Raw genomic sequence first — 19,800 nt, 5'->3', positions numbered from 1 at the left:
CACTATTAACTAGATGCTTATTAGCATGCATATTACTTGGATATTGGCTGTATATTAGTACTTATAAAGCACATATTAAAGTTTTAGTTCACCCAAAAATGAAAATTAGCCAATGATTTACTTACCCTCAAGTCATCCTATAGGTGTATATGACATTCATCTATCAGATTAATAAAAGTTGAGTTATATACAAAAGTCCTGGCTAATCCAAGCTTTATAATGGCAGGGATTGTTGCTCTGTTTTTGAAATCCATAAAAATGCATCTGCCCATCAAATAACATGCTCCACACGGCTCCGGGGGGTTAATAAATCCCATTGGAAGTCAATCAATGCGTTTGTGTAAAAAAATCCATATTTAACACTTTATTAAGTAAAGTTTCAGCCGATGGCCTTCCGTTTTCAGTTTATGCAAAAAGTGTTGAAAGTGCCTCTGCAGTTCAAAGGCTTATGCGACCAGGTGCGCTCGTCAGATGTCGCGTACGCATCTTGAACTCCGAGAAGGCACTTTCAACACTTTTCCACAGATGGCGATTGGCCAGAACTTTAATTCAGAAAGTTTTACATTTGGATATTTTTCTTACACAAACGCAACAAATTGCTTCAGAAGGCATTTAATAACCTCCCGGAGCCGTATGGAGCACGTTATTTGATAGTCAGATGTATTTTTATGGACTTCAAAAACAGAACAACAATCCCTGTCATTTTATAGTTAGGATTAGCCAGGACTTTTTTAATATAACTCAACTTTTATCCGTCTGAAAGAAGAATGTCATATACACCTAGGATGACTTGGGGGGTGAGTAAATCATGAGCTAATTTTCATTTTTGGGTGAACTATCCCTTTAAGGCCTTACTCTGCATGACCATATTCTATATCCTTTAATCCTACCCAACACTACTAACCGTTAACTTAACAACTACCTTCCTATCTATTGATAAGCAGTAAATAGGAGTTTATTTAGTTAAAAATCGTAGTTTAAATACAATATTTGCATTGTTCATTGCACACCAGAAACAGCCTATACAACAGCCCGAGGGAGTAGATGACCAATCAGAAAGCGGGGATGACAGGAAAGAGAAGTGGCAGAGTAAGCTCACCTGATCTTCGCTGATGTGGCACATGGCCAGGTTGTGCTCTTCATGGGAAGGGGCTGTGCGCACATATTTGAGCCAGCTCCCACTGGCCTCCAGAGCCCCATCCAGACAGAACTTCACATTGCCCATGTTGTCCATTACCTGGAGACAGAGAAACACAATGCATTTTAAAGGGTGCTGTCATTAAAACACATATGCAGACAGTGACAGTCAACTACAATGATAAGAGACAAATAATAACGGGCGTCATAGAAAGGAGCAGCTAGTAAAACATGGTTACGCTTTATTGCGCCGGTCCACTTTAGACACTCTACCAACTATAACTAACTAGAGTATTAGTAGACTGTGGAAGATTGTTAGTAGACTGCAAGGCTTAGTATAGCTGACATGTAGTTGCAAAGTTACTTATAGAGAGTATAATATCTGTTGGTGGACCATCCAAATAACGTGTTAGCAGATGTTAAAGGAACTGTATGTAAGAAATGTATTTCAATGAATCATAAAATGGCCCTGATATGTCACTAGACATTAAGAAATCGTGTTCATTTCAAATACTTATATCACTGATAACAGTAGTCCGGCCAGGATATTGTCATTTAAAAGTTGCTGTTGCAGCCCTCAACTGATGTTGATGTTGACATGTTGTGTTTTGGTCTGAAGCTCCGCCCTCCACCTATCGACCAATCACGAAGTCAGTAGTGTTTCGGCATCCGGGTTGCCAGAACTACTCTAGTTAATACAGCTGCAGCTACAAACGTTCCTGCTAGATCCTGCAGCCTTTCTGGCAACCTCGAGTCAGGGGGGAGGGGGAGAGGGGATACACCGCTCTACAGGCATTTGAAAGTGATTGCAGTACCAGTTTTGGCCACAGTCTTACATACACTTTCTTTAAGCAGACAGTCTAGTAATGTTTTAATAATTTGACATGTAGTTGCAAAATTACTTGTAGAATGTCTAAATTGGACCATTGAAATAAAGTGTTACCAAACAAGATAATGCTGTTTATAATGTATGTCTTGGATAAGAAATGATAGTGTTACACTTTATTTTGATTGTCCATTTTAGACATTCTTCTAACTCTAAGTAACATTTTAACTACTTGCCTACTAGCAGTCTACCAGTAGAGTATTAGTTGACTGTCTCCTTAAAATCTGCTTAATATATGCATCAATTCTAACACTTTATTTTTAGGGTTCCCCCAACCAACATTCTACTGACTACAACTCGTAACATTGCAAAAAAAACATTTGCTCCCACTTTTGGATAAATAAGTTTGTCAACTTATTCCACTAACCCTAACCGTATACTCTAATGAGAGTTTGTTGACATGCAGTTGCAAAGTAGAATATCTAAAGTGGACAATCGAAAAGCAGCCATTATATATTTATTTAATCTTTATTTTTCCTCTCTGCTCACATTGTTAAAGATGGAAAGGGGGGGATTTAAACAATGAAGACGTCTTCAATGCCGTGTGAAGTCTCAGAGGCTCACGTTGATTAACTTTGGTTAACCTGACACTACTAGGGAAGTAGAGTTTGGGGTGTCTGGTTACTTGTCAAGGGAAACGGAGAGAGAGATGGAGGGATTGAGAGAGGCAAAGTGAGACAGGATGTCAGGAAATGACCGGAAGGAGAGTGGACGCTGTTCTCTCGTGAGATTTACGGCGCTCTTTTGTTGATGTATTGCCCAGCAAAAGTGAGAAATGCCACTGAAAACTGTGGAGTCTCTCTTTGAAAACAGAAACTCTGTGTAAATGTTTGCTTGAGCTCTATGAAGTTGAAACCAAATATCAAGTGTGCCGTGAGCGATTAAGACAGAAATGCAATATCCACACAAGTAGCGTGAATCCGTGCTAATAAATCTGTCTCGGGCCCATGTTAGACCTGAACTCCAGAGTGATTATATTCCAGCACATTAACACTCACTGTGGGCTCTATTTTGAACAGAAGGATTTAAATCAAGACAAATGACTTTCACAGTAAGTTTGCGATCAAATATTATTTTGGGGTGTTTTTCACAAAATTTGTATTGCTTCTTACATTACAATTTTTTTGTGAAAATTAATCCTAAAAGAGTTTACACAAATATTCCAGATAGGAGCACTGGTTAAAACTGTCTGACCAAAAACTTGCATGTCTGAGCACACACACACACACAAATGTTTGTTTTTGTGACATTCATTTTGGGACATTCCATAGGCGTAATGGTTTTTATACTGTACAAACCATATTTTCTATCACCTTACATGCACTGCCCCTAAACCGACCCATCACAGGAAACATTCTGCATTTTTACTTTCTAAAAAAAAAACTCATCCTGTATGATTTATAAGCTTTTTGAAAAGTGGGGACATGGCCAATGTCCTCATATTTCACCCTCTCCTTGTAATACCTGTCATACCAATGTCATTATACACATTTGTGTCCTCATATGTCACAAAAACATGCCCCCCCCCCCCCCCTACACACACAAACACACACACAAACACACACCTTTTTTTAATTCAACTTTTGCCGTTATTAATTCATTTAAAATATTCTTACGCTGGTGGCAAATTATTTTTATACATACATGTGGCCTCTCACTTAATATGGGCTCATGAAAGAAACAATTAAAACAAATTAGTAAAAACAAATGTTTTTTTTAATGAGTATGTCATTATTCTAAAGAAACAGATCCTGTTTACACTTTAAACAAGCATGATGCATTGGTGTTGATTGTGTGAATATATCACAATACAATCTTCAAATGGGTTAAAGTTAAATGGGGAAGTTTTATAATGTCTTATAATGGGGATTTCTTCACGTACTTGACAAATGACATTTTCTTTAAAACGACTATTTCAGAAGCGGTGTTGGGTGTGAGAGAGCAAGTGTGAAGTTTGTTAAAAGCTGGTTAGGGACACGCTCCCATCTACCGCGATCAAACACAGTAAGCTGAACAACACTTTAAGAATAATTGACCCATGCACACATTTCATGCACCACAAATAAAAAAAGGATTTAAAGCAAGATAAACGAGTTGCGAAATGAAGTATCCCCAGATAAAAATGGAAAAGGTTTTAATACATGTGATTTCAATCAATGTAAATAAAATGCATTTCTGTATGTGGTTTTGGAGAGCTGAAATGATTAAAGTCGTACACAGAAATTCTGGTGCTGCCTTTTATCTGTAAAGACTCCCGATGATGTAACGCAAATATATGCCGCTGATATCTAATGAAAGGTTAAAAGGAACATTACTCACACTGAACATAAGCTCATTCATTCACAAGAGAGGGTGAACTCATCTGTCTAAACAGACTAACTACAAGTTTCACTCATGCTTCATTAAACGACGAGAAACAGGTTACTCTGAGGAGGAAAGCACTACTATTATTATGCCATTTGAACAAACCTCTAACCCCAAGTATTCAACTTTGGCATCGATATGTCTACAAACTGTTCTCTCATTCCTGCGTAATAATCAAGGCACTTTGCTGTCGTACAATGGGTGCAGCGGCGCAATGATATTACGCAGCTCCTGAAAATAGGTTAACTTCCATCAGCATAACCAACACGACAACCTGCCAACTTTTCATTTTCCGTCTTAGTGCACGATGTAATTATACACATCACAACATGTAAATAGGAAACTGTTGGCATTATTTTGTCACTTATTGAGCAGTAGGCTAAATGGAGCCATTTACCTCCAGTCTTTGTGCTAAGCTAGGCTAGCGGTGGATGCATCAGACAGAGTTATAGCACGCACGTTGATGAGATTGGCATGGACTTATCTAATTCTGGAGGTTACGGTGAATAAGCTAAAGTCCCCCAAAGTTGGTGTGTTCCTTTAAATTGGCTGTGGCTTTCTGCAAAGAGGTGTTCCTTTAGTTTTCAAACTAAATATGATTAAATGATCTGCACATGGTGGATGATAGAACAGGCAAATCAGACTTGCATGAAAGGATATCTATACCGTAGCAACCAGAACACACTAGCAAGCGCATTCAACATTCAGGCAACTGCAAAGACCCAACTAAAGTCACGTCACCTTTATTATATACATTATACACATTTCGGCTGTTGAGTCAGTTCAGTGTTGATTCAGTTCCATTGTAAAGATAATGAATTATTAAATTAGATCATTTCATCTTCAAAGCAGTTCTGCAAAAAATGATCAGCTCAACTGAGTTCTCACACAACAGCGTCATTACAGAAAGATCAATAATATGGTTGAATATAAAGTGACGCCTCATAGTGACACATTGCTGGAAAACTGCTTTATAGATGAAATTAACTAATTTAATAATTGGTGATCTTTACAAAAAAGAACTAAATCAACAGTGAAACTGACTTCAGCTGAACAATGACACCGTTTTCTTTTTAGCGCTGCTTTACAGCGGAGATGAACTCTGTTTGCATCCTTAGATAATTGTCCTGCTTTCACTGTAAAGCTGCGTTGAAACAATCTGTATTGTATAAAGCGCTAAATAAATAAAGATGACTTGACTGTCCACTGTGAATAGCGTCAGAATTTATTATCAAACCAAGCCGTTTTCTGTCTGTCAACGTGGCGAAATCGTGTGACCAACCTGAACAAAATCGACACCTGCACATGGATCTATTTCACCCTCATGCGAAACTATAGATTGAACAGATTTATTGAAATGACTGGATTTTGCCTGTGAAATTTAGCAATGGTAAATGTAAGTAACCACGCCTAATGAACAAACACTGTACACTGCAAGCGAGCAGTGCGTTGCGACTAAACTTATCTCTCCCTTTCTAATCAGTTAAGCTCTTTACAATACAAGCATGCAGACGAGACATGATACATTCAAATCCAGGGGCGACTTGAAATCAGGTACGTTTTTTTCCTCTTATCTCACTCTCCCTTCTAAGTTTCAGGCCTATTTTCTCTCTCTTTCTCTGCTCTCCCAAAAGTTTGAAGGGTCAAATACCAGAGGGACGGCTCTCGAGTCTGCTTTGGGGTTAAGGAGCCCCTCTGTGCCATTTTAAGAGCCCAATTACTCCCATCAGGTGTGAGGAACTGCCTTTGCAGACGAGCTGGTACAAAAACACACACACACACATGTGCCACGGGGAGTGTTTGTGCCACAAGGTGAAGCAGAAGTGTGCTAAACAGCTTGAGCCAAGGCGTATTTCTAAAACTTTGACACCTTCACAGGCTAAATGGGCATGGGTGAGTTATATAAAGTGATTTTAGTAATCTTGTAGCTGAAGAAGAACAGAAAGAATGAAAAGAAAGAAAGCACGGTAAGACTTAGAGAGTGAAATGACCTCTGACCTCGATATGGAGCTAATCAGAGACAGAAAGGAGGGAGACAAAGGTAATGAAATGGACAGAAACTTAACTAACCTGGTTTCATACACACCCAACCAAATGATGAGTGCAAACAGTTTTGTTGCTTATAAAGGGAGTGATTTAGTTTGATGCCCTTTTTTTATGGTTTTTTATGGTTTCCAAGCAGTTCCAACTTGCCAAATTATTATAAATAAATAACCACCAAGTTCCAATATGCCTTCATTTTATCATGTTGTTCCAAAACAACATATATTGTGAACAATATAGGGAACAAAACAATTTCCACAGAAGAACAAAAGTCACACAGCTTTGGAATGACAAATTAAGACAGCATTTTGGTGTCACATGTCAAGCCCTCAAATCCAAAAGTGGGAGCAAATATCTTTTCAGTGGAAAAACTAGCATCTTATTCTACCAGCAATCCATCTCAATCAAGTACAAAGTGTGCTAAAATAGCACTGCGTTGTCTACTTATGTTTTGTTAAATATATCGCCTTTCTATGCAAATGCAGCCAATTCCATATTGTGTCAATATTAGGATCCCTTACAGACAAACCACATGAATTTCACATGTGTTCCACGTGTGTTTTTGCACATGTGAAGTTCATGTGTTTTTTTTTTTCTGTAAGGGATAGTTCACCCAAAAATTATATTTATTTGTGTTTCTTTAATTTCATGTTGTGAACAGTGAACATAAACAGAAGCTCAACCGAACCTGCTTGATACGCGGCAACACACTTCATTGGTTCTTGCTGAAGCTCAAACGTGCTGCGTAACACTGGGATGAACCTCATTGGTTCTTGCAGAAGCTCAAACGTGATGCGTAACGCGAGAATGAACCTCATTGGTTCTCGCAGAAGCTCAAACGTGATGCGTAACGCGAGAATGAACCTCATTGGTTCTTGCAGAAGCTCAAACGTGCTGCGTAACACTGGGATGAACCTCATTGGTTCTTGCTGAATCTCAAACGTGCTGCGTAACACGAGAATGAACCTCATTGGTTCTTGCTGAAGCTCAAACGTGCTGCGTAACGCGAGAATGAACCTCATTGGTTGTTGCAGAACCTCAATCGTGCTGCGTAACACGAGAATGAACCTCATTGGTTGTTGCAGAACCTCAATCGTGCTGCGTAACACGAGAATGAACCTCATTGGTTCTTTTAGAAGCTCAAACGTGATGCGTAACACGAGAATGAACCTCATTGGTTCTTGCTGAAGCTAAAAAATGCTGCGTAACACGAGAATGAACCTCATTGGTTCTTGCAGAAGCTCAAACGTGATGCGTAACGCGAGAATGAACCTCATTGGTTCTTGCAGAAGCTCAAACGTGATGCGTAACGCGAGAATGAACCTCATTGGTTCTTGCAGAAGCTCAAACGTGCTGCGTAACACTGGGATGAACCTCATTGGTTTTTGCTGAATCTCAAACGTGCTGCGTAACACGAGAATGAACCTCATTGGTTCTTGCTGAAGCTCAAACGTGCTGCGTAACGCGAGAATGAACCTCATTGGGTTTTGCAGAACCTCAATCGTGCTGCGTAACACGAGAATGAACCTCATTGGTTCTTGCTGAAGCTAAAAAATGCTGCGTAACACGAGAATGAACCTCATTGGTTCTTTTAGAAGCCCAAACGTGCTGCGTAACACGAGAATGAACCTCATTGGTTGTTGCAGAAGCTCAAAAATGCTGCGTAACACGAGAATGAACCTCATTGGTTGTTGCTGAAGCTCAAAAATGCTGCGTAACACGAGAATGAACCTCATTGGTTCTTGCTGAAGCTTAAAAATGCTTCGTAACACGAGAATGAACCTCATTGGTTCTTGCAAAAACTCAAACTTGCTGAGTAACACTAGAAAGAACTTCATTGGTTCTTGCTGAAGCTCAAACATGATGCGTAACACAAGAATGAACCTCACTGGTTGTTCCAGAACCTCAATCGTGCTGCGTAACACGAGAATGAACCTCATTGGTTCTCACACGCCAAGTGAACATGCTTGAGCTTCTGTTCATCACTAGTGATGTGTGAGTTGATGAAATTTTACGTGAATAAAAGTCTGAACAATCTGTTCATCATGTAAAGCTATCGTTTCTGAACCGATCATTTTTATGATCTAGTTATGAACTATTTGAACCGTCAAAGAGGTATTTGCATAGCTTACAATGGATGGACAGATATGATCTGGATGTGCAATGTCATCAAACACACTTTTGGCATTTTAAAGAGCAGATCCAGGTGTCTATGTTGCAGTGAAATGTTGGAGTGATGCTGCACAATCCCTACTGAGATCTCAGGTCTGCTGCATCCTCCACATCAGACATGTAAGATGGGGATTTGTGCGTTCAGCAAAGACTTTTTGTGTGTTTGCTTTGCGGCAACACCTGATTTGCATAATTCATTTAGTGAATCAAAAATAATGCTATAAGTGAGCTAAATTCATTCTTGGTTGTTTCCTCCCTCTGTACAGAAGCTCAACAGGATATATGATAAGACGGACCCTGAATTGAACACTTTTGTTTCTCACAAAGGGAAAAGAGGGAAATTCCCCTACAAACCCCTTTAAACCGACAGCTGCACACACACATGCAGTCCACCTTTACGGCGTACAGCTCCTCAACCTGCATGACTGATGTAGTGTGCAAAGTGAACATCTCATAAAACGTCACCTGCAGTCAGGCCTACATGTACCTGTAACATATCAATATTTTACAACTCCAGCAAACGCCATTTCTGCAGCCATATATAAAGGGGCCTGCAAACGCAAAGTATTCACACATTATTCATAGTAATAAAGGTCTGAAAACACGTCGTGCTTCTTGATGCGGCGCTAAAGGAAAGCTGAAACCGCGTGAAAGTGGGTCGAAGCATTTATTTAAGTGCGAGTGTTTGCAGGGTTTGGGTTCTTGTTAAGTGTTCCATTGATTAGGTGTTGTGTGCACTACTACCAAGAATAAAATCACATTGTGTTGAATGTTCTTATCTCTCACCTGTGTATGTATTTATGTGAAGCAGGGTGTGTGTGAGTTTGTGTGAGCTGGGGGACGGGCTGTTTGTGTAATGTTCTTACTTTGCCATGTGGTAGTTTTCTAACCTAAACCACAGGGAGGAGAAGTTTAGCTTTTTTTCCCACATTCAATATTGATACTGAAAGGATGACATTAAGACACCAAATGTCATACATATTCAAAGTTATGGGGTCAGATTTATTTTCTTATTTTTAAGAAAATTAATACTTTTATTCAGCAAAGATGTATTACATTGATCAGAAGTTACAGTGATAACATTTAAAGCTGCTGTCTGTAACTTTTTGGTGTTTAAGATTTACAAAAAAATATATAATGAGAATGCACAACATGAACCAATTTTTCAAACTGTGTTTTTGTCTTACCTTAAATCATTATGGTACACTTATAATAAGTGTTTATATTGGGAGTATTTTAGAACGGTCTTGTAGGATTCTGTTGCATTATTTTCCTGTTAACACTGTGAAGCTGCTTTGAAACAATCGACATTGTAAAAAGCGCTATATAAATAAATTAATTAATATAAATAAAGGTAACTTGATTTAAAGGGATATTTCTCAGCAGCCTTTGAATACCATTGTGGGGAAAAATACTATGGTAGTCAATGGCTGCCGAGATCTGCTTGGTTACAAACATTCTTGCAAATATATTCCTTTGTGTTCAGTAGAAGAAAGAAATGTACACTTACCTAAAGGAATATTAGGAACACCTGTTCAATTTCTCATTAATTCAATTATCTAATCAACCAATCACATGGCAGTTGCTTCAATGCATTTAGGGTCCTGGTCAAGACAATCTCCTGAACTCCAAACTGAATGTCAGAATGGGAAAGAAAGGTGATTTAAGCAATTTTGAGTGTGGCATAGTATTTCACAATCTGCTCTCAGTTACTGGGATTTTCACGCACAACCATTGCTAGGATTTACAAAGAATGGTGTGAAAATGGAAAAACATCCAGTATGTGGCAGTCCTGTGGGCGAAAATGCTTTGTTGATGCTAGAGGTCAGAGGAGAATGGGCCGACTGATTCAAGCTGATAGAAGAGCAACTTTGACTGAAATAACCACTCGTTACAACCGAGGTATGCAGCATAGCATTTGTGAAGCCACAACCTTGAGGCGGATGGGCTACAACAGCGGAAGACCCCACCAGGTACCACCCATCTCCACTACAAGTAGGAAAAAGAGGCTACAATTTTCACAAGCTCACCAAAATTGGACAGTTGAAGAATGGAAAAATGTTGCCTGGTCTGATGAGTCTCGATTTCTGTTGAGACATTCAGATGGTAGAGTCAGAATTTGGCGTAAACAGAATGAGAACATGGATCCATCATGCCTTGTTACCCCTGTGCAGGCTGGTGGTGGTGTGGGGGATGTTTTCTTGGCACACTTTAGGCCCCTTAGTGCCAATTGGGCTTTAAATGCCACAGCCTACCTGAGCATTGTTTCTGACCATGTCCATCCCTTTATGACCACCATATCCTCGGATGGCTACTTCCAGCAGGATAATGCACCATGTCACAAAACTCGAATCATTTCAAATTGGTTTCTTGAACATGATAATGAGTTCACTGTACTAAAATGGCCCCCACAGTCACCAGATCTCAACCCAATAGAGCATCTTTGGGATGTGGTGGAACGGGAGCTTTGTGCCCTGTCATGTGCATCCTACAAATCTCCATCAACTGCAAGATGCCAACCTATCAATATGGGCCAACATTTCTAAAGAATGCTTTCAGCACCTTGTTGATTTAATGCGATGAAGAATTAAGGCAGTTCTGAAGGCGAAAGGCGGTCAAACACAGTATGAGAATGATGTTCCTAATAATCGTTTAGGAGAGTAAATTATGGCAGAATTTTCGTTTTTGGGTAAACTAACCCTTTAAATAGACCTTCATTTGAAAGCCATCACAAACGTCTCAGGCGGTGTCTGTCCTAATTCAGGCTTGAGCACTTCAGAAATGGGTGACGCTGAGAGAATTCTCAGCACTTGTCACCCTCATTGTGTAAAACAGGAAGGCTTAGCTGACACCTCTGTAGAGAGCGGCCCAACACAATGGCTAATGCAGTGACACAAGAACAAGCATACACACTGTCTGTGTTCATATCCTGGGGAAGTGTGTGTGTGTGTGTGTGTGTGTGTGTGTGTGTGTGTGTGTGTGTGTGTGTGTGTGTGTGTGTGTGTGTGTGTGTGTGTGTGTGTGTGTGTGTGTGTGTGTGTGTGTGTGTGTGTGTGTGTGTGTGTGTGTGTGTACTTGTCTACCTATCTAACAGGGGACCTTGGCGTCGTTACACACTCACCAACAGGGGACCTCTGAGCCAAGAGGGGACATTTTTCAAGTCCCCTGTTGGTCATGCATTAAATCATGTGAAAATGAAGTAAAAAACTAAAGAAATGCTCTGGTGATTTTTTAAATGTTTGACCAAGTAAGGACCTACAGGTGTGTGTGTTTAAATCATGTTAAAATCAAGAAACAACACTCTGGTGAATTTTTAAAAATTTTGACCAAGAGGGGACCTAAGAGTGTGTGAGTGTTTAAGGCCATGCTCAGCAGCTCCCCTGTAGGCTGGAGCAGGAACTGTAATAGCCCTTAAACACACGTCGTTCACACACACACACACTCCTCTATTGTTTGAATGGCCTGCTGTCCTCTGACTCTAGAGCTGCTGTTTAACAGGCTGCTTACTAAAGGAACAAACATCATATAGATTATATCTCTTTACTAAATACCCTGACTAGTCTCAAACTTTGCATTACTTTAAAATTAAATACTACAGGATCCAAGAAAAAACGATTAAAAAATCTAAACAACCAGGATGTAATTAGAAATACATCTGCCATCAAAATGTGTGTGTCCTCAGTTTCTACAAATAAATATAGTAATTACCATCCATCATGGCCATGGAGAGACCGTAAAACTTTATTAAATTATTAAGGGATCTCATTCAATGCTTTTGTAAACATTTTTTGTTTCTGTGTATATATATATATAACATTTTAATGACAGTGGCCTATAATTATTGAAAAATAATGCATTATTTTATTTATATTAAAAAAAAGGTACGGTAAATGGGACAAACTTTGCATCTAAAGTTCTTTTAAACAAGTGTTAACATAGACATTATTAAAAACATTTTATTTTAGCCATGTATTTGTAAAAATAATGTGTGACTTTTGGCCCATATAAAAGGCCCATCTTACCACCTTATACATTTATGAGCTTTTTAAACTAACCACTTTTGATTTATTTATGTTTAACAAAATGATGCAGGCCCCCTGTTAGATAGTAAATCACGACGCCTGTGTGTTTGCTGTGACATTTCTTATCATCATAAACACACTGCAAAGATTTAGAGTTTTTACAGCAATACCTGAGTTTAAAGGGTTAAATCAAGCAGAAATAGCTCTCTAATGTATTAATTGCAGGTCATTATTGAATAGTGATTATGTTACACACACACTGACTCAGGTCCCCTGTTAGATAGTAAATCACGACGCCTGTGTGTTTGCTGTGACATTTCTTATCATCACAAACACACTGCAAAGATTTAGAGTTTTTACAGCAATACCTGAGTTTAAAGGGTTAAATCAAGCAGAAATAGCTCTCTAATGTATTAATTGCAGGTCATTATTGAATAGTGAATATGTTACACACACACTGACTCAGGTCCCCTGTTAGATAGTAAATCACGACGCCTGTGTGTTTGCTGTGACATTTCTTATCATCATAAACACACTGCAAAGATTTAGAGTTTTTACAGCAATACCTGAGTTTAAAGGGTTAAATCAAGCAGAAATAGCTCTCTAATGTATTAATTGCAGGTCATTATTGAATAGTGATTATGTTACACACACACTGACTCAGGTCCCCTGTTAGATAGTAAATCACGACGCCTGTGTGTTTGCTGTGACATTTCTTATCATCACAAACACACTGCAAAGATTTAGAGTTTTTACAGCAATACCTGAGTTTAAAGGGTTAAATCAAGCAGAAATAGCTCTCTAATGTATTAATTGCAGGTCATTATTGAATAGTGAATATGTTACACACACACTGACTCAGGTCCCCTGTTAGATAGTAAATCACGACGCCTGTGTGTTTGCTGTGACATTTCTTATCATCACAAACACACTGTAAAGATTTAGAGTTTTAACAGCAATAACTGAGTTTAAAGGGTTAAATCAAGCAGAAAAAGCTCTCTAATGTATTAATTGCAGGTCATTATTGAATAGTGATTACGTTACACACACAAACTGACTCAGGTCCCCTGTTAGATAGTAAATCACGACGCCTGTGTGTTTGCTGTGACATTTCTTGTTGTCATAAACACACTGCAAAGATTTAGAGTTTTTACAGCAATACCTGAGTTTAAAGGGTTAAATAAAGCAGAAATAGCTCTCTAATGCATTAATTGCAGGTCATTATTGAATAGTGATTATGTTACACACACACTGACTCAGGTCCCCTGTTAGATAGTAAATCATGACGCCTGTGTGTTTGCTGTGACATTTCTTATCATCATAAACACACTACAAAGATTTAGAGTTTTTACAGCAATACCTGAGTTTAAAGGGTTAAATCAAGCAGAAATAGCTCTCTAATGTATTAATTGCAGGTCATTATTGAATAGTGATTACGTTACACACACACACTCACTCAGGTCCCCTGTTAGATAGTAAATCACGACGCCTGTGTGTTTGCTGTGACATTTCTTATCATCACAAACAAACTGTAAAGATTTAGAGTTTTTACAGCAATACCTGAGCTTAAAGGGTTAAATCAAGCAGAAATAGCTCTCTAATGTATTAATTGCAGGTCATTATTGAATAGTGATTACGTTACACACACACACTGACTCAGGTCCCCTGTTAGATAGTAAATCACGACGCCTGTGTGTTTGCTGTGACATTTCTTATCATCATAAACACACTGTAAAGATTTAGAGTTTTTACAGCAATACCTGAGTTTAAAGGGTTAAATCAAGCAGAAATAGCTCTCTAATGTATTAATTGCAGGTCATTATTGAATAGTGATTACGTTACACACACACACTGACTCAGGTCCCCTGTTAGATAGTAAATCACGACGCCTGTGTGTTTCTCTCCTCAACCCCCACAACCCTCCACTCACAATTTACATTTCAATAAGGGAGACTTGAAAAACCAGTTTGTGAACCACAGGCCAATAGAGCTCAAACTACCAATGTGGCAGAACCCTTCTCAAATAAACTAGAGAAGATGCTGGGATTTGCCCTGCCAAATTAAACTAAATTACAGTTTTTACAATCACTAGGCCACGTTTCTCAATACTTTGGTCATTTTCAAAACTTGTTCTCCAAACCAACTTTCTGCTTCACATCAGTTATTTCACATTCAAAATCCACAAAAACTAACAAAACACTTAATTCATGTCTCAAATCAAGTGCCAATGATCCACAGTTTAGCTTGCACAGACTGAAGTTGTGATCACTCTGTGAAGAGTTTTGAAAAAGTGACCAACATTTGTTTGACAAATTTTAGAGTGCCAGAGACTTTGACTAAGGAGAATATTCTGAGCACACTGTGAGATGTTATTGAGATCTTTTATGAAACTTTTTAGAGGTGACAAAAGTGAGAGTTCCAGAGTATCTAGCTGAAGAAAAAAGTCTGAGCACAGCATGCGATACTGTTGAGATCCCTTCTGAAACTTTAGAGGAGACACATATGAGCAATCCAGTCTCTCTAGCCAAGGAGACAAATCAGAGCGTAGTATGTGATGTTGTTGAGATCTCTTATGAAACTTTAGTGGAGATAAACATGAGAGAATGTCATTTTTTGTCTCAGGATAAACATGTGAGAAGCAGGAGACTTAGCCGTATGTCTCAATTTGATGTTCACTTGATCTCATTTCTGTCTAGGAGAAAGATGTGAGTTGAGAAGGAGATCTCAGGTTTGATTTTCCTTTCCTCTAGGTTGGCCTTTGGTTCACAAACTGGGTTTTTAGGGCCCTATAAAATCCGTTTTATTTTTTCCCAAATTCCGTTTTTTCCGTTTTAATTTTTGCAGATTCCTTTTTTTCTGTTAAAATGTTTGGTAATTCAGTTTTTTTTACCCTTTACTGTTATTTTGGTGAAAAAAGAGTTTGCTTTTAATGTTAATATAATACAACATAAAACAAAAAATAGGAATGACCTTAAATTTATCGAGGTAACAAACATCACATTTACTTTTTAGGACAAATATGATATTTGACATAACACTGCACTTCAAATACTTCAAATATTAATGGTTATTAGCTTTAAACTTTCCGGTAAAATAAATTATAATAGTTTATATAAGTTAAAATGAAAGTGCTCCATTAGCTTTTTCTTTTAAGTAATTTTTTTTTAAAAAGAACTAAAAAAAAAAAAATCACAAGAATCATATTTTACAGTACTCTTAAGTACTATTAAGTAAAACATTTAAATTTGAAAATTAACATAAAAAAACACATTTCACCATGAAATCATGTAGTGAATTGTTCTGTGTGTTTAACAATCACCATAATGATATCCAGAGCTGTGAAAAATAAAAATACACGAAAACACAACACTGCCAGAAGTTTTTTTCCCCAACTTCAAAGGCCCCTTTAAATGATTAAAACTAGATGCTTCATTTTAACTTTAAGGTTACTTATCATGTAAACTACCCATATACAGCATGTTAAATGCATGTTTGGAACAGACTAACAGAGGGGAAAACAGTCGCATTTGCAGCAGATATGCATTGCTGCCTAATGTGCCCATTATAAATCAAAGCACGAGATGACAGGGGTCGAGCAGAACACCGGAAAATCTGACAGAATGGACCATATTTGTCTGTCTGTGCAATACACGAGCGCGGCTCACGCTCTCCATACGGAAAGCTTCTGCGCCGCCTGCGCGTGCAGTGTGAAACCGCCGTTAGCGTCGAGTTTCTTAACTTTTTCGCTGCCGAAAAGCAGAGCCGTGGAGACCAACTTCGCCATACTTTCATTGTTTTGAAGGGCGAGCTGAAATGACGGGAGGGGTTGTGTCGCGAAGATTTGCTTCCCTCGGTCTGCACTTTCCTCAGACATACGTTCTCCACCCACACGACACAGAATTTCATTACAAATATGTAAAATTCCGGGGAAATCTGCATTAACACCAGATTCCGCGTTTATATGCAGATTCCGCGTTAATATGCCAATTCCGCGATTCCGTCCGCGATTCCGTGATCGCGGAAATTATAGGGCCCTAGGTTTTCAAGTCTTCCCTTATTTATTATTATTAAAATGTAAATTGTGTGGGGGGGTTGTGTGGATCTACTGTGTTTGTGGGCCCAGTTTACAGCAGTTAGTTCACCTATAAATGAAAATTAGCCCATGATTTACTCACCCTCAAGTCATCCCAAGTGTATATGACATTCTTTTTTCAAATGAATAAAATCAGAGTTATTTAAATTTATATTAAAAAAGTCCTGGCTCTTCCCAGCTTTAAAATGCCAGTGCCTTGTCGGTCCATAAAAGTGCATCTAACCATCATATAACTGATCCACACAGTAACTGATCCATAGACTAAAATACTAGCTTTCGGTTTTCAGTGCCACACGAATCACATTGCGCTTAAAGGACAACTCCGGTGAGAAATGACCCTAGGGGTAATTAACAGATGGTTATCGAGTAGATCGTTCTCTGGGATGCGGTTTCATGAAAATCGAATTTAAAGAGTTTTATCTCTAAACACAGATTAGCTTATAACGCTTGTCTATGGGGCATGGAATAAGTGAAATTAAACCGCTAGTTAATACCACTAACAAGGCAGCATAATGAGGATCCCTACATGCAAACCGCAGCATTGAGAACTTGTTAGAGTACAAACGGTTTAATAAGAAGATACTTTCTAAAGACAGTACATTACACGTTTACAGACTGCAGCCATCTTGGAAAACAGTCTCGACTAGTCGAGCCACGAACGTTGTGCTAAGTGAGCTGATCGATAGGAATTAAGTTTGTGAAATCTAATTACATGGACTTTTTTTTCTTTTTTTTTTCTCTACTGCGTTCAGTGCTTTCTTCCGGAAACAACAGCCCATATGAGATTCCAAGTCACAGTTCATCACTTAGCACAGCGTTCGTCACTCAAATCTGTGTTTAGAGATAAAACTCTTTACACTTGATTTCCATGAAAACGCATCCCAGAGAACGATCTACTCTGTAACCATCTGTTAATTACCCCTATAGGGTCATTTCTCACCGGAGTTGTCCTTTAAAGAGTAACCCTTCTTCACCCATGAATCCTTGACGTATGTGCACTGAAAAACACTGAAGAGAGAAGATAGAGCTAAACAAAACTTAGCGTCAGGGGTTACTCTTTTCATAATAACACTAAAACACAATTTCTTTCAATAAAAATAGTTTGTTTAGTCTATAAAGTATAAAATATGGACATTGTTCTTACACAAACGTGCCACTTTGCTTCAGAAGGCTCTTCATTACTCAGGTGCTATATGGGTGAACACGCCCCAAAAGCTGTATCTCTGACAGTCTAAACTAAAATGCTAAAATTAATACAAAATTATTTTAAAAAAAATAGGAAGTATCCCAGTAAACATAGTTGCTTATGTCATAGTAGGTTCAGTTAAGTGAACATACACTTTGAGAAAAAGTAACTTTAAAATTATTAACTTATAAAAAAAAAAAATATATATATATATATATATATTTTTTTTTTTTTACAGTGAGGACAATACAGTGTTATATTACAACTACTGACAGACCGTCCTGAAAAGCACTGTTTATTTCATTTGTATCATATCTTTTGTATTTATTTGTGCTTTCACTTGTAATGTGTTTGGGCTAGTGGTTTAGATGTGCTCTTGAAATTGGAATAGAGAATAGTGTGTGTGTTGAGTTTGCTGCTCAACCCCCCACCAGTAATTTACATTTCAATGCATGAAGACTCACAGGTGAGACACAGAACCTCACTACTGTTACCTGTGTCCTAGACCAAATACACTGCCAAAAATAAATTGAAATTACATGATGAAATGAAATTACAATCGCTAGGACATATTTCCCAATATTTAGGAGAACTGAGTGAGGAGTTTATAAATTTGCTAACCAACTTTCAGCTTCACAGCAGTTAATTTTACTTTTACAAATCAACTCATTCTTCCAGAGCACTGGCAGCGCAGGTTTACATCAACACTAACATCAGGAACATTAGACAATTAAAATGTCTTTACAAAACTAGAATGACACTCTCTGCTGCTTATAATTCACTGCATACTTACAGTACAGTACAACATTATTCCTAAGTTTCCTCTTTTGAATGGATGGTAATGGTCTAACACTTGTGTTGGTGTTCAGTTTCATCAAAGTTGCTTTGATAGTGTTTAATTTTTTTAGCAGTATAAATTGCATTACAGTATTACTGTATACATTGTAAATTGCTGTCTCATTCAGTTTTGTATTATGTTATTGTTTTGTCCATAAGTTTAACACTTTTGAAAACAGCATGTCAGGATGTGCGAATTGGCCTGTAGAACAAAGTTTTGATTGTGTTTGTGTCAAAGTGAGAAAAGATTTCAGGTAAATTGAAAGATGTTGCCATTGAATGCATTTTTTGCTAAAGCAATGTTGATCCACAGTTAAGCTGTGATATAAAATGTTCTTTTACAAAACATTTCTCAATAATAAACACACTTTTTCAACTTTTTCAACTCTTCACACAGTGATCACAACTTCAGTCTGTGCAAGCTAAACTGTGGATCATTGGCACTTGATTTGAGACATGAATTAAGTGTTTTGTTGGTTTTTGTGGATTTTGAATGTGAAATAACTGATGTGAAGCAGAAAGTTGGTTTGGAGAACAAGTTTTGAAAATGACCAAAGTATTGAGAAATGTGGCCTAGCGATTGTAAAAACTGTAATTTAGTTTAATTTGGCAGGGCAAATCCCAGCATCTTCTCTAGTTTATTTGAGAAGGGTTCTGCCACATTGGTATATTGAGCTCTATTGGCCTGTGGTTCACAAACTGGTTTTTCAAGTCTCCTTTATTGAAATGTAAATTGTGAGTGGGGGGTTGTGGGGGTTGAGGAGAGAAACACACAGGCGTCGTGATTTACTATCTAACAGGGGACCTGAGTCAGTGTGTGTGTGTAACGTAATCACTATTCAATAATGACCTGCAATTAATACATTAGAGAGCTATTTCTGCTTGATTTAACCCTTTAAACTCAGGTATTGCTGTAAAAACTCTAAATCTTTACAGTGTGTTTGTGATGATAAGAAATGTCACAGCAAACACACAGGCGTCGTGATTTACTATCTAACAGGGGACCTGAGTCAGTGTGTGTGTGTAACGTAATCACTATTCAATAATGACCTGCAATTAA

At 38.1% G+C, this 19,800-nt stretch overlaps 1 protein-coding gene across 12 annotated transcripts in view; it reads right to left on the bottom strand.

The window, feature by feature from the left end:
- The window catches only part of prdm16 (PR domain containing 16), a 313,157-nt gene that overhangs the window by 37,063 nt on the left and 256,294 nt on the right, over window positions 1-19,800 (bottom strand). For all 12 annotated transcript variants that reach the window (XM_067413114.1, XM_067413121.1, XM_067413120.1 and 9 more), the window contains one exon: window positions 1,100-1,237. In XM_067413114.1, coding sequence (XP_067269215.1) covers window positions 1,100-1,237 — 138 coding nt within the window. The remainder of the gene's footprint in view (window positions 1-1,099; window positions 1,238-19,800) is intronic.

The sequence above is a fragment of the Pseudorasbora parva genome, chromosome 13, assembly GCF_024679245.1.
Source record: "Pseudorasbora parva isolate DD20220531a chromosome 13, ASM2467924v1, whole genome shotgun sequence".
NCBI lineage: Eukaryota > Metazoa > Chordata > Actinopteri > Cypriniformes > Gobionidae > Pseudorasbora > Pseudorasbora parva.
This window is presented reverse-complemented; position numbering and strand designations above follow the sequence as displayed.